The sequence below is a fragment of the Alnus glutinosa genome, chromosome 1 (assembly GCF_958979055.1).
Source record: "Alnus glutinosa chromosome 1, dhAlnGlut1.1, whole genome shotgun sequence".
In the NCBI taxonomy this organism is placed as follows: domain Eukaryota; kingdom Viridiplantae; phylum Streptophyta; class Magnoliopsida; order Fagales; family Betulaceae; genus Alnus; species Alnus glutinosa.
The window spans coordinates 17,439,232-17,455,140 of NC_084886.1; the positions used below are offsets into that span (position 1 = coordinate 17,439,232).

Consider the following 15,909-nt stretch of genomic DNA (forward strand, 5'->3'; position numbering starts at 1 on the left):
GACCGTTTATTTAAACTGAGTGGTTCGAACACGACCACACAACACATAGGAAAGAGAGAAATGGTGGCTTGCACGCGTGCAAGTTACAGGGGTGCTCGAACCACCCAATTTGGACACCGGAATAGTTTGGCAACCCTAATGGTCTCGCCTCCACTTATTCTCTTTTACATATTATTACGTTTTGAGTCATTTATTTTAAATGGACAGATCAAATTAGAGTTATTGAACCCATATTTTAAGTATTGGATGTGATCTGTCGATCAGCAAACCATAACTTCACTTTTTGCTAAAATGTCTACTCCTAAATTACTTATTTATTTTTGTTCTCTAGTTTTCTTAACACGCCATAATGCGAAAAGAATTGAAAATTAATAATTCATTTTTTCATTTTTCTTGGAGATCAAGAATATACATTGGTTGCACTTTCCGCTAGAGCCAAATCCTAACACCAACGTCTGGACAGGTGTCAGCACCTGAAAGCGTCACAAAACATATCCCAATCAACGTTCTCCCACCAAATCTTTTCGAGTCAAACCACTGTCGATAAAAACGACGTCGTAATGCACTCTCCTCTGAAGCTGCCATGTATATCGCTTGCCCCGGCTTCATAACCCTCTCTAAAACCTCACACTTTTCTCGAGCCCGCTTTGACCCTAACTTTCTGCTCTCGGCGAGATCGATCGTCCGACGTTGATTTCTCGGTCACCGGTTCTGATTTCTCACAGAAACCGTAAGTGTATACGCCATTATCTGATCACTGTTCGCAACCGAACGCACCGTTTGAAGATTGTGTAATCCTTGTTCCCGCACAATGATTACGTTTGCATTTCTTTATTTTGTGTTTTCGTTTGGTGTTTTAAGGAACGAAATCGATTCAAGTTAAAGCGAGTATGGTCGATGTTTCTTGCGCAACAAGTTTTTGCTTGCGATCTAATTCTTCATCTTCGTTTTCCGAGGCTAGTTTTGTCCGTACGAGGAATTAGTTTCTGTCGTTAGCGGCTTAATTTGGAGATATGAGGTTGATAGTTAGATATCTGAAGTTTGTTTAGTTTTTCTTATCAAATTATCTCCAATATTATATTATCAGTGTTAGCGGTTCTTGCAAAATTTGATTTAGTTTCTGCTCTGTTTGGTTGCGTAGAAATTGAAGGAAAATAAAGATGTTAACCTTGGAAATTTAATACTTCTTGTTAAGTTTTATTTATTTATTTTAACTATTATTTTATTTTACAAAAGAATTTTGTAGAACATATAAAGTTTACAAATGAAATGTTTACAAATTTGCATAGCAAATATCATTTTATTCTACTCATTTTTCTGTTCGATTTGTGTTTTTCAAGTACATTGTAGCGAACAGATTGATGGGTTTAGTGAAACATGGTGTTCTTCTCGCTAATGTAATTTTGTTTAGTGATTTTACACTGCTCATTCTGATAAAGACGGATTTTATATGAGATTGTAGTGATGTCTTAAATTTTTCCTCTGATGGAGGCTTTGTGGGAATGTTATTGTATTTATCATTTTTTAATATTGTGGTTTGATTGGTCTTTTTGTGAATGTAATTATCTAGCAGCTCAACTGGGTGGTCTTTTGAGAAATGTGAATGTGTGTCTCTTTGTAAAGAGAGAGGAATTTGATGATGGCATCCAGAGCAATTTTGAGAAGGAAGAGATTCATTTCTGGTTACGTGAATGCCTCCACTCGCTCAATTCAAAGTTTCCCATGTATCGGTCATGGGCATGCTCTGCAGAATTTGGATTCACAGGGTCCCAAGTGCAGTGAAGACTACCCTTCTACATATTTTAGTCGCATGAAGGATGGGGATAAAGTTTCGGTGGCAAAAGAGGGATTATTACCCTTTTCAGGGTTAGGACAGTTTAGGCATGGATATTATGGAATTACAGTTTTGGGCTTTGGAAATGGCAGATCGAAAGACATTTCTCCTATGGGGATGGGATTGATGTCACAGTCAATTCGAAATGCTTACACAGCTGCAGCCAAACAGCCTGAAATGGGCAGTGATGATGAGAAAAATGAAGAAATGGTTGCTAAAAAGAGAAAGGAAGCATCTCCAGAAGAATGTGATCAAGCTGTGGAAGGTTTGAGTAGTGCAAAAGCCAAAGCGAAGGCAAAACGGCTGCAAGAATCTCATAAGGCTACTAAATCTAGTCTGCAAAGAGTATGGGCCACGTTTTTAGGGATTGGTCCTGCTTTGAGAGCCATAGCTTCTATGAGCAGGTTGGACTCTATCTCCAAATGATGTATATATATTATTCAACTAAAAAACTTAACCAACATGATCTTACGAGTGCTGCTTGTTTGGTTTGCTGTCCCTTCATGCAGGGCAGACTGGGCCAAGAAACTTGTTCATTTGAAAGATGAATTTAAATCAACATTGCAACATTATTGGTTGGGTACTAAGCTACTCTGGGTTGACGTGAGGATCAGTTCAAGATTGCTATTAAAGCTTGCTGGTGGGAAGAGTCTCTCTAGAAGGGAGAGACAACAACTAACGCGAACCACGGCTGATATTTTTAGGCTAGTTCCTTTTGCAGTTTTTATCATAGTTCCATTCATGGAGTTTCTCTTGCCGGTATTTCTGAAATTATTTCCCAACATGTTGCCGTCGACTTTTCAAGACAAGATGAAGGAGCAGGTACTAATTGTGATGGGTGTTGCTAGAATTCTATCTTCTTTTTCACTTAATATTCACCTCTTATTTTTTCTTGCTCTTGCGATGATTTTCCTGCATGGAATGGCTCTTTTGGAACTAATGTGGTGGTAATGTTTGGTTATAAATATAAAGTACTACTTATCAAGAACTTAGTTCCTTAATGCTCCAATAGGATGTGTCCATTTAGGTCAAACCTTGCAGTCTGGGAGCTGTTGCTTTTAGATAGAAAACTTCATTAACACTGGTAAAGGCAAAGGCCCTGCAGTGATTTTAGTAGATAAATGGATATCTAGACCCCATTGTAGCAGAATTGAGTAACTGAGCAAGGAATAGGGCTAGAAAGTCAGTCTCAAGTATTGTGCAGTGCATTACATTGCAAATCATGAATTTGAGCCTTTTTTTTTTTGTGTGGAAGGAAAGAAAAAAAATTTGAATAACTTGTTTCTCCTGACAGTTGAACTTACGTTGCATCATTTCTCTCTCTCTCTCTCTCTCTCTCTCTCTCTCTCTCTCTCTCTATATATATATATATATATATATATATATATATATATATATATATGTCTATGTCTGTATTCTATAGCTTGTACTCTAGTTTTTTCTCTTTAAGGGTGGGTCTCCTTGACTCTGTGTAAACCACATATTTGTATATTAACCCTTCAGTTCTTCTAATTTGTAAATTTGCTCTATAAGGAACACGTCCATGTGCATTTATAGGCACACACACAAACTTACATCTTCACATAATACTGTCTGTCCATAGAAACATTGATATATACTCAGATTTTTGGTTCTTCTTCTTTTTTTTTTTTCTTTTTTTTTTTTTGGCTATATATACTCTTAAGTTGAATGTTTGGCTTAACCTCAATTGCTCAATATGTAGGAGGCATTGAAAAGGAGGTTAAATGCAAGAATAGAATATGCCAAGTTCCTCCAGGACACTGTGAAAGAAATGGCAAAGGAAGTTAAAAACTCAAGGAGTGGAGAAACTAGAAAAACAGCTGAAGATCTTGATAAGTTTCTTAACAGGGTGAGGAGTTTAGTTTCATTGTCCTCCTTGGGTTTCCTCCTCCTTTCTCTCTTTTGTTTAACGTTATATGCCTTTTATTTTTATGCAGGTTAGAACTGGGGCCCGTGTCTCTAATGATGAAATTTTGGGCTTTGCTAAGTTGTTTAATGATGAACTTACTCTAGATAATATCAGCAGGTTGCCATCATGATTACTGTGATATACAAAGAATCTTTACTACTTTTCTTTTTAATTGATATCAATGCCATTTGTTTGCCACCTGAGAAGCAATCATAATTTCTTTGCTTTTTCTTCTTTTGCTGCTATCAGGCCTCGGTTACTCAGTATGTGCAAGTATATGGGAATCGACACAAAATTATTCAAATTTACTTTTACTGATGCATATTTACGTTACATGCTCCGAAAGAGACTCCAGCGGTAAGATCATACTTTTACATCATTAGCAAATTCTATACTTTTGTCACAATGAGTTTATAATTTTTGTAAGAACTTAAAGTGTAAGAATGTTGTGCAGTTGATCTGAAAGCTATATAGGTTCTTGGTTGTGTCATGCTCAGTCTTAAGTGAAATTGGCCATAGCGGCTTATTGATGTAAGTCAGTGGAACACGGTTCTGAGCATATGTCTGAGATACAATTTTTTGGTGCATTTTTAACATTAAATTAGTAAGAGTATGGAAATAAACTCATTTGTTGGGAGCTAGCGAGACCCCTTAGCTATGGGAAATTATAAAAATCCTTAATGCGGGTGACTTACTACTGGCAATGAAGAATTTATTTATTTATTTATTTTTCTAAATTTGAAGATCTTAACAGTTTTTTCAATGTGAGGTCATCGGTTTGTGTGCTAAAGGTATCTCATATACATATAATGTGTGTTAATTATTATTCGTAGTTGGGTAATCATTTTGTCCTCTGCCCGATTTTATCAAAGATTTTACAAAATCCTTTCTTGAGAATAGATCATAAAAATTACTTTGTTTTGTTGTCTTTTCATGATTGATATCTGACATTGTCAGTGCAAATGTCAAAACTTTTATTTTCCTATCTCTGATTGTTGGTATCCTGGAAGGAACTGATATTCGTTACAAGATATTCAACCTTATGTGCTAAAAATTGGGCTTATATTATAATGGTGAATTGATTGAATGCCCCCTTTTTCTCTCTTTTAGGATTAAGGCTGATGATAGATTGATTGAAGCGGAGGGTGTGGAGTCCCTTTCAGAAGCTGAACTTCGAGAGGAGTGTAGGGAGCGAGGCATGCTTGGAGATCTTTCAGTTGAAGAAATGCGCCAACAGGTTTTTTCTTGAACCGTGGCTACTTATTTCATTCCTTTCTTCTATTAAGCGGCTGAAGCACTGTGTGAGGTTCGCAAACTTGAGTGTGAGTTATGTTTGCACTGTTTGTTATAAGTCATACTAAATGCAAGTTAGCTGCCGAAAAAATCCTCCCCCACCCAAAAAGAGAAAAAAAAAATCATTGTGTCATCCGAAGAAGATTGTAACTGTTACTTCTCTTCATTAAAGCTTTTAATGGTTTGAATTATATTAATAGAATTTTGGTGATACTTATCAAAAAAGAGAACAGAACTCTGGTGTTTTATTAATGAAATTGCTTAAATTGTTAACTCCCTTATGCAGCTTCGTGATTGGTTGGATTTGTCTCTTAATCATTCTCTACCATCTTCCCTTTTGATCCTTTCCAGGTAATATAAAGCCCCGTCAGTTTTCCTGCTCGCCCTCTTTGTCTATTATGTACTCTATGATATCTTTATCTACTTGATAAATATGCAGGTCCTTCCTTCTGTCCGGGAGGTTGAGGCTTGAGGAAGTTCTCCAAGCTACAATCTCTTCTCTGCCCGATGAGGTTACAGATACTGTTAGTGTTACAGCTTTGCCATCTGAAGATTCTGTGTCAGGAAGGAGAAGGAAACTGGAATATCTTGAGATGCAGGAAGAACTAATCAAGGTTGATATTTGTTAATATTTTGCTACACATATAGGGGGTTTCTCTTGTATACTTCCTTTGTACTAGAGTTGTGCTAGAGTTGCATCCCTTTGCGCTTTCTAATAAGATTGAATTACTTATCAATTTTTTTTTGCTACACATTCTTGCCTAATTCACCAACCCCTTTACGGCTTTAGGAACTTGACTGTTGAGATGATTATTATTACTAATTCTATCTAGAGGAGAATGCTTTAATGACTGTCATTTTAGTTTATTATTTTATTTTAATGAGTTAGTTTTGGTGCATTGTTTTTGGCTGGTGTTGAAGCACAAAATAACTAAGTATATTATCTAAACAAAGTATGAATTAGAAAATGGTTATTTACGTTTCAGTACTGTGAATAGTATCTGAATCTTGTTAGCAAATGAGGTTGAAGCTTTAAATCAAAAGGTGCCCAGTATACTACAAGAGCTCATTCTCTGAGCCTCAAGTACTTAGCAATTTGTTGAGACTCAAGTACTTATCGAATTACTTGATTTGCTTTAAATTAAATTATAGGAGGAGGAGGAGAAAGAGGAAGAAGAGCAAGCCAGAATGAAGGAAAGTAAAGCTAGTCAAGAGGATTTGGCACTTAAAGAGATGAGTAGTCCAATAGCAAGAGAAGCACAAGAACAAGCCAGAGAAAGAGCACAAGAAAAACAAGAACACCTATGTGAACTAAGCCGTGCATTGGCTGTTTTAGCTTCTGCGTCTGTAAGGAGACCGGACATTAAAAGCTTTGAATTGTTGAGATACTATTGGTTAATATTATTTCTTAACATATTCAACTTTCTTGCCTAAATTGTAATTTAATTCATCTCTTTTCTTTTTCTACAGTCAGTTAGTAGAGAACGTGAAGAGTTTCTGAGCCTTGTCAATAAGGAGGTATTTCTTTGTTTTTTCAGACTTTGGACATGTGTGATTGTGAAACACAATTAGTATTTGGTAACCTGCTTTCAGCACTTTTGTGTCCTATGTTGGCTTCAAAGTTTGATTCAGGGTAATTATTAACGATGTTCCTCATAGAGGAGAAGAAAATTAAAATGAAGAAAGAAATTATATGCTTATTTTATCCATAAGGAGGGCCATAATTTTGCACCCCTAGTTCTGAGTTATTCACATGCATCTACATGTATACTTGGGATTTTCCTTGAGTTTTTGGTCACTTCATGTTTGGAGGATCTCTTGATTGGTAGTTTCTTTCAATGCCATTCAACCCTAGATTCTGTATACATCTTCTACTAGTAATATTTGTAACTATCTTTGCAACCAATTTTATCTGGTACTTGACTTATATATGTAAAATCAATATCTCCGATTGTTAATATGATATACCTTTCTTTATTTTCTGTGTTCATTGGGTGCATAAGAATTTTGTGACAGGATGGGGTTATATGATCTTTTATGTTGATTCTGACAGCCCGAATGATCCTTCGGTTGATATTCCTAATTATACCAGTCCTTGTTATGTATATTTGCCGATGATTGTGTATGAGCGAATAGTTATTTATGTTTTGCTCACATCTAATTGCCTTAATGTTTCCAGATAGAACTTTATAACAGCATGGTAGATAAAGAGGGTACTGGTAGTGAAAAAGATGCTATGAAGGCATATAGAGCTGCTCGAGAGGAAACTGAGAATGCTGCTGAAGAGGCAGAAGGTGATGTCGCTTCGTCATCACTGATAGAGAGGGTAAGAATTTTCAAGTCCAAGTATTATTTTTCTCTCTTGTTTTTCAGTTTTCTGGTATAAGTGTTATAGATTCACACAACATGACAGTAACTATTTCATGTCCTTTGTATATTTCAGGTTGATGCTATGCTCCAAAATCTTGAAAAGGAAATTGATGATGTGGATGCTGAAATCGGTGATCGTTGGCGACTACTTGACAGGTTTGTAATTATTTACGGGGTGGGGAAAAATAATAAATATGATATATGATTGATCATATAGTTGTGGTTACATTATGCAATATTCTTAACTAACGGTAGAAGAGGATTAGCTCAACTAACTCATTTTTTAATAGATAAGTAATTGATGGAATTATGTATTGAGTCGGTATTACAAGTTTTTGGAAAAAGTACACATATCCCCTTCAAACTACTACCCAATGGTCAATATCCTCCCAAACTACCAATTGTGTCAATTTCCCTCCTAAACTACCAAAAAATGTTAATGTCTCTCTCAAGACCAACAAAAAGACAAAAATGATTCTAATTTTTTTTTTTTCAATAGGACAAAATTGTCCTTATAAATTCAAAATAATAAAAAAAATTAAAAATAAAATTAAACGAAAAAATGAGAAAGTTTAAAAAAGATAATGAAAACAATTTAAGAAAAAAAGAAAACAAAAATTAAAAAAAGAAAAAAAAAAGAAATGAATTTTTTTTTGAAATAAATAATAATAATAAAAACAAAATTAATAACTGAAAATCCTAACGGAGATGGGACATTGCAACAAATTCAAAAATTGAGTAGTGAAAAACATTTTTCTCTGAAAAACCTCCAAACCCAAAAGTCATGGGAGGGAAGCTATGTGCTTCCCTCTCCCTCCTCTTCCCTTTCTTCTCCCCTCCTCCTTTCCCCCTCTGCTTATGCATCTTTTGAGGCTCCCATCCTGCTAAGGTTTTCTCTAACCTTATCCGCCTCTTTGGAGGCCTTTTATCTGCTTTCCTTACCATCAATACAACTTTCATCGGCTATCTCCCTTTTCCACCGAATTTGGATAGGATCTCGAGTCGAATTTTTTGAAGTTAGATCTACGTTCCTCCACCAGTTTCATCACGACACGCGTCTCTTCATCGTGTTCCTTATCGTCTTCCGCCTTTGTCAACACTAGCCGCGACTTCTCCGAACATCCACGCACCGGAGCGTGGCTTGCACGCGTCAGCGAGTGAATCTCATCCGCCGACGCGCGGTGGCTACATTCCTCCTCCCAGTCTTCCCCTGTTTTTGCTGTTGGTTGTTTGCAATAGCCCTCGGCGTCCTCTGCTGGAGAGAGGTCTTCAAGTGCTGGCGATGGCGACGTTCAGCCATGCTTGTGGCCTCAGTTCATCCCTTTCGATGTTGTGATGATTTTATTTTGCTATTTTTGTGTTTCTGGGCTTTTTTTTTATTATTATGTTGTTTTTTATTCTATGTATTTTCTCCATGTTCCTTGACCCCTGTAGTTGTTACCCGACAGGTGTTTGGGTAGGGTTCGTCAGGGCCCTATCGACCCTTGTTTAACTGCTTTTACTTGTGGCCTTGGTTCTCAGCATTCGTGCCAAGAATCAATAGGGGCGGCGTCATTCAGATGCATTCCCTCCTAATTTATGCTTTCTCTGGTGTTTATTATTAGGTTGCCCAACCCTAATTTGTTGTTTATAGTTGTAACTTTTCTTCATTTAGGGGTGAATTTTAGAGTTTTTGAACTTTGAGGGGGTAATTTCAAATCAAGTGGAAATTAAGGGGGGTTTTGTCAAGTTTCCCCAAAAATTTAAAATGAAAAATTGGTTATTTATTTATTTATTATTATTATTATATAATTTTATGAAGGGTATTTTTGTCATCGAGGGACATTGACACAATTAATAGTTTGTGGGGATATTGACAATAATGTGATAGTTTGAGAGAGATATGTGTACTTTTCCTCAAGTTTTTTTCTCGGAGTGGGTATCAAATATATAGGGTGTGGCCTAATTTCTTCTTGTCTCTTATTGTGTTTATCTTATGTATTAATTTTAATTTTAATATTTTAAATTTATAAATTTATAAGTTTATTATATAATAGGAATTTTGAATAGTAACAAGAGGTTTTTCAAACTAGAATATCTCTTTATTCTTTTCCCCCTGAACTAACACTTCATTTTCATTTACGCTTCCAAACTTTAAAAAGTGACATTAAGGCATCCTGATCTACCACTACGTGTCAAATTAGACACTTTTGCATTTTTCTCTCCAAAGTGCCATTGAAGTTATTAAAAATTACCATTTGAAAAAAAATAAAATTATTAAAAATTAAACAAAAAAAAAAAAGAAGGGAAAAACTGAAAATACCAGAAAAGGGTAGCCCTTTTACATATCAGCCCCATTAATTTTTAAAGTTTAGAGACATAAATAAAAATGTAGTGTTAGTTCAAGGAGCTAAAATATATTTTCCTCCTTTATTACCCAAAACAACCCGCAAAGGAACCCAAACAAAAACGCAAGGAAAAAAACCAAGTGCCCGCAATACAACCCACAAAACCCACCAAAGGAGTGGCGGTTCATCGTCTATCCCTTTTCTGACTCCGAATTCCCTACCTTCCTTTGTTCCTGTATCTTCCACCGCGCCTTTGCCTCTAAAGGCTCCTCTCTCCAGCGTGCTCTGACTTTCTAGTCAGAGCTCTTTACATTATTCAATATGTAAGGGTTGCTGTCCATGGTTAGAGATGGAGAGCCGATTTTACATAGAGGCGAAATCTTTTTGCTTTTTGGTGGTACAAGGGGTGGTAGAGCTTCAGATAGAGGAAAAGAGGAAAGGGTTCTCTGAGTTTGTTGTTTTGGGGTCGGAATGCTCTGCTTGGTTGCTGTCTGTGGGGGAAGAGGTTTTGGATCATCCAGAGGTCGAGGACCTCGTTAAAACATTTAGGGAGGGTTCTTCGGCTACTTTCACTAGGTTAGATGAAAATAGATCCGGTCGATTCTTGGAGGTTGCGGTTTTCGCCATGGGAGGTCAGAAAGGGTGGGTTTGTTTCCCTGAAGGTCTCGATGGGCGGGGTTGGGGCCGTGTCTCTGGGGAGTTGAGCAAAGCCTTGGCTTTTTTTGGTGCCAAGATAGGGTCTCCGTCTGCAGGTGGTCCTCCGACGACCTTTAAGATGGGTAAGGAGTCAGGATTTCCGTCGTTTGCGGAAGTGGTTCGCTCGGCAGCTACTGGTGCTTCGGTTTTGGGTTGCTGACCGATGGGTCAGACTCTGGATCCTCGTGGGGGGTCTCACCACGAGGAACCGGATTGTCCTGTTCTGGAGAAACAGGCGCTTGATCCACTGGGTAAGGTCCTCCGAACCGCTGAACGTTCCAGTTCCCGAGATTTCGGCAGTAGGATGGCTTGCGTGTCTAGGGAAGATGTCGTTGAGGCTGATGTTTCTCTGCGGTGGGATAGCATACTTGACGTGTTGAAGCAGATCTTGGTACTCCTCCGAAGCTTCACCGAGTCTACTTCTCGGGTTAATTCAAAAAAGTCTCTCTCTCGGGCTTGTGGGTCTTCAAAGGGTTTGGGCTTTAAGCCCTCTGTTGGGCTTTTTCAAAGGGCTGGTTTTCTGGCGGGCCTAAGACTTAAAAGGTGTAAATTTACTCCAAGGCGGGTTGGGGCAAACTCGCGTAAGCCCATAGCTGAGGGGGCTGTTGTGAAGTCGAGGCCCGTGTGGTCGCTGGTTCCTTGTGAGGCTTTGAGGCGGATTTCGAATTTGGGTTCGAGCATGAGGTTGGGTAATGTTCAGAACCCTCTCTTTCTTCCGGAGTCGTCGTTTTCAGCGGCCTCAGCGGCGTCTGCTCTTGCATGGTCTTGACAGAATGAGAGTCAGCCGAAGCTTACCTTGCTTACTTCTCAGGCAATGGCGATGGGTTCTCTCTCTCTGTCGCTTGAGCTTTTGCTCTCCTATCTATGCAAGGTTAAGTTCCTTCCTTTCGCTGGCTTCTACTCTGGTGGCTCCGGTGGCTAAGGAAAAGGTGGTTTTGTGCGGTGGGCTTGCTCCGGAGTTGGCGGTGGGCACTACCCAGGATTCGGGTCCGGGTCCGGGTTCGTGTTTTAGCATGGGTCGTGGTTAGGGCCCTCTCTTCTCGAATTCGTCGCAGAAGGACTTTTTTGGTGGGTATAATTGGGCTGTGTCTCCTCCAAGACCGTTCTCCTCGGTGGTTGAGTGTTCTCCCCAGTTTCTACTTGGGATGTCTTGGAGGGATCAACAGTGCAAGTTGGGTGAGAATTTGTTGGGGGATGGCCTGGAGGGTGGGGTTGTTCACACCAAGGCAGTGAAAGATGCTAAGTTGTGTTTTAGCACGATGGGGATTTCTTCTATGGGGTCTGAGGAGGGTTTTCTAGATTTCTTGACATTGGTGGATGAGGGGCAGAACTCGGTATCTACTCCTAAGAAAAAAATGAATAGAGGTCAAGAATTTAGAATGCTCGATCAATGTCGATGCTAGGAGTGTGGGATCTAGCAGGTTTAGAGGCAAGAGATTGGGGATTTAGTGTAATTTTTCTTGAGTTTTTTCGGGTTTCTTTCTTTGCTCTCTTTTTTCTTTTGTTTTGGTGTCCTTTTTGTATACTCCGTGTATGCTTTGGGGCGCCTTTACGCTTTTCATGCTATCTCGTTATTTACCTATCAAAATATTTTTGAATATTTCTAGCTTCAAATTTTCTTGATTCTCATCTAGATAAGAGGTTTCATAAATTGGTCTATTTTTATAGCGTCTCTTTCATGCTTTTTATTGTTCTATGCAAGATCATGATGAATTTCCTGCAGGACTTGAGAGGTCTTGTCATAGGAACTGATAGTCTCGTATTAGTCAAGTGGGTAAACTTGCCAGCTGTAGAACCTTTCATGTGATATTTTGATAGCATTGGAAATACTATTCAGAAGCACAAAGTTTTGGGGTATGGTGGCTCGAGCTTATGGTGCTTAGCGAATATTCAATTTTTACCCTGCAATGAAGGTCATCAAGTTCATTCATAAAAGGATTCAGAATGGAAGTTTGATTACAAAGATATGTATAGGGCACAGTCAAGGTGGATTAATTCCAACTAGGTTATTGGGAGAGGTTAAAATAAACATTTGATTTTTTGGATGGTCTAATTACCGAGGGGGGCATAACTGGTGTTTCAGAGATGTAAATTATTCTGGATTAGAAAGTGAGGGAAAAAAGGTAGATTAAGAGAAATACAGGAGAGTAATGTGTTGTTGCTTGGAATCAGTATTATTTCACGATTATTCCAAAAGCGAATTGCAATTTTTGGCTTCAGTCTTATAAACGTCTATCTGACCCCAAGCCTTTAGGTCATGGCCTGCAAGCGGATCCTACCAATGCAAAAGCTATTGCACTGTTCTTGCTACCTTAGTAGCTTTCACCTTTCCTTTGTGTTCACTCACCTATGTATGTGCATCAGATAAACTGCTTTTATGATGGACTATAGTCCAATAAACTAGCTGGAAGACCACTGCTATGTTTGCCAAGAATTCTCCCAAGTTTTTTTTTTTTTTTTTTGGTTTCAGTTTGAAAAACACACTTCTATCGAAACACAAAACATCTTTTATAAAAAATTTCACACCTTTTGTAGGGATATTTTGACAAAACAAATGCTCAACTTTATCAGGGAGGAGCTAACTTGTTACTTAAAATGATTTAAAGATTTATTTATTTATTTTAAAAAAGATTAGAGTACCTGTGTGGCCACCCCGACCAAATTGGGGTGGCCACAGAGTCACTCTGACCCCTCCAAAAAACACTTCTTCACCTTTATATCACCTTAAAACACTTTTTCAAAAAAAAAAAAAAAAAACTCCCCCAAAAACAGGAACAAACATAGCCAACGTTTTCATGGTATAACTGAAAGCTGAAGCAACTTACTGGTGCTTCATTTTTTTCTCCCTTAGTGGGATAATTACTCAAGCATGTCTTGTAATGTGATAAACTAATAACTATTTAACTTATGATTTTAAAGATGGAAATATATGTTTATATTTGTTTCGAGGCATTGTTGTAATATCATGATAAGGCGCTGACATTAGAGAATAATTTACATTGATAATCAAATTTTGAAATGTTTTCTTTTTTGATAAGTAAATTTAGAAATGTATCTGGTTTTAGGAAAGAGAGACTATTTTTGCAATGCATGAGGATTACATTGTTAATGGAAAGCAAGATGCTCTATTTAGCTCTGAGAGTTTGACTTGATTAGATGACAGCAGCATTATCATCCTTTAGTACTACTCAGTTTGGCCTACTTAGATTTGGCTAGTCCTGGTAGTTAATAACACTCACTCCATGGTATATTAATATGGGTAATTTGTCAAATGGTTTGACTTTATTGTAATGCTTAAGACTTAATTTAGGTAGTCAAACAATAAATGCTGTATGCTTGCAGAGATTATGATGGGAAAGTTACTCCAGAGGAGGTTGCATCTGCTGCTATGTACTTGAAAGACGCATTGGGCAAGGAGGGTGTCCAAGAACTCATCAGCAACCTATCCAAAGACACAGGTCAGTTTCTTCTCCTCTCCTCTCTCTCTCTCTCTCTCTCTCTCTCTCTCTCTCTCTCTCTCTCTCTCAATTTGTGATGTTCTACGATGTTTGTAACTCATTTATAAAGAATATAGAAGGGTATATTTATTCTTTTGAAAAGTGTTTTTTCTGTTTTGATTTGAAAAAGGTTTTGATGTGATATTAAGTTAAAAAGTGCTTTTGGTGGGTTCTACATTTGAGAAAATGTTTTCTGGGGTGTCACAAAAGAAAATTGTTTGGTAAACTTTTTTGGAAAGTGTTATGTGTTTTTCAAAGAAACAAATACTAAACATGCTTATTTTAAGAAAGCTATATATATATATGGTAGTAATAGAGTTGCAGGAAGCATGAGTCTTTAACTCATTCATGATATTATTCACAACTCTCAAAAATGTAATTAATTATCTCTTTTACTGGTCTACACTTTTGAAAAGATAATAATACTTTACACATTTTAAAATGAATTTTTTCATCCTCTTTAAGTTTCTTTCCATGGCAGCATATAAGGATACTTACTGATGCTCTTCCAAAATAAAGTTTTGGTCTTTCCATTGCTGTCATTATAGATTAAATCTTTGATCAATTAAGTGTGCATTACTTGATGAGAATAACAGGATTATTCTCAACTTCATTGCACAGATGGGAAGATTCTTGTAGAAGACATTGTCAAACTGGGTAGTAGGGCAGAAGATGCAAATACAGCTGACGATGGGGGTATGTAGAGGGTACTATTCCAGTTGTGACTTCTTATTTTCAGATTTTGGCAGATGCTGTTGAATGGTTCCCTGAACAAAATAAATCATTGCTTCAAATTCCAACGGTTAATTTTTTGGGCGTTGGTTTTGTCTCATAAATAAAATGATATTAGACTATTCTAGCAATCTGATAGGAAAGACATGGTTGCTAGCTAGAGCAGTAAAAACGTCAAAGCTGATAGATAAAGATGATATATGTACACAGAACCAATACCAGGGTTTGTACTTGACATGAAAAACAATCTTTGTAGTCTGTAGATCCTATATTAGATTGTCTTAGATTGAAATAATGCATCTATGATGTTTTACTTGGTTGAAGCTCCAGATGTTTTAAAATGGGTACTTTATCAATTTATCGATGAATCCTCTTTGTTTGGGAAAGCACATCTTGTCTCTTCAAACCATTAAAATTATGACAATACAATTTACTCATTTTGTGGAGTCACGTCTGAAAAAAACCACGTGACTTTCACATGCTAAATAAAAAATCAGGTGCTTCTCATATGCTAAGAGACTCATGGCAATTTTATAGACTGGGTTGAAAAAAAATTCTAACCCAATTTGGAGGAAAATGATAGAACCCCAACGACTATGTTGCTCCACCTAAACCAGAGCAAGGCTAGAAGCAATTGAAAGCAAGGTTATAACGAGGGTCTTATGATGTTTTCTTTCCACCTCTGATCTGATCAGTGCATTTTAACGTACATTGTGGGTTGAAGGACTTGATCTTGCAACATTATAGTTTTAGCTTTTAGGTTTGTTTTAACGTATTATTGGAACACGATCTACTCGCTTCTTTCTTTCTTTTTTTCTGTTTTATTTTTTTTGTGGTTCTATACGCCATCTATCATGCTCATATTGTTTGGGTGTGAGACTTGATATCGTTTACAGACATATTTATTGGTCTCTTGACCTAGTACTTTTCAAGTTTTATAGCTTAATTTTTTAACAATTTGAGATCTTCTACGAGTTCATCATCTTAATCTCATTTCATAAAGCATTAGTTTTTGGACCAGGTTCTGTTAAAACTTTTTGGTACATGCTTTCACAATATAGTGATAATTTGTGAATGGTATCCTTCTGTTGCATGAAGGTTATGCAGGGAAAATATGTTTTGGGGCATTTGGTAATCAACTCCTAGCCTTTGCCCCTACTTAAGAGTGGCCTTATTTCATAATCCAACCTGAGGCATCAAAATAATAATAATAATTAATTAATTAATCAA

The 15,909-nt window shown here is 37.2% G+C and overlaps 1 protein-coding gene across 3 annotated transcripts; it reads left to right on the top strand.

Annotated features, from left to right (window-relative positions):
• Positions 1–561: 561 nt before the first annotated feature.
• Positions 562–14,995, top strand: LOC133875471 (uncharacterized). Of its 3 annotated transcripts, none has more exons than XM_062313620.1 (15): positions 562–730; positions 1,571–2,238; positions 2,344–2,656; positions 3,558–3,704; positions 3,793–3,881; positions 4,014–4,121; positions 4,875–5,001; positions 5,344–5,408; positions 5,497–5,671; positions 6,210–6,404; positions 6,528–6,575; positions 7,237–7,383; positions 7,501–7,583; positions 13,793–13,908; positions 14,569–14,995. In XM_062313620.1, exons 2-15 carry the CDS (start codon positions 1,637–1,639, stop codon positions 14,649–14,651), a joined length of 2,298 nt encoding a protein of 765 aa, XP_062169604.1. In that variant the 5' UTR covers positions 562–730; positions 1,571–1,636; the 3' UTR covers positions 14,652–14,995. The 3 variants fall into 3 exon arrangements, with proteins under 3 accessions (XP_062169604.1, XP_062169610.1, XP_062169618.1); XM_062313626.1 differs by having other exon boundaries at positions 1,574–2,238; XM_062313634.1 differs by lacking the exon at positions 562–730 and adding an exon at positions 874–1,018 and having other exon boundaries at positions 1,574–2,238.
• Positions 14,996–15,909: the final 914 nt, after the last annotated feature.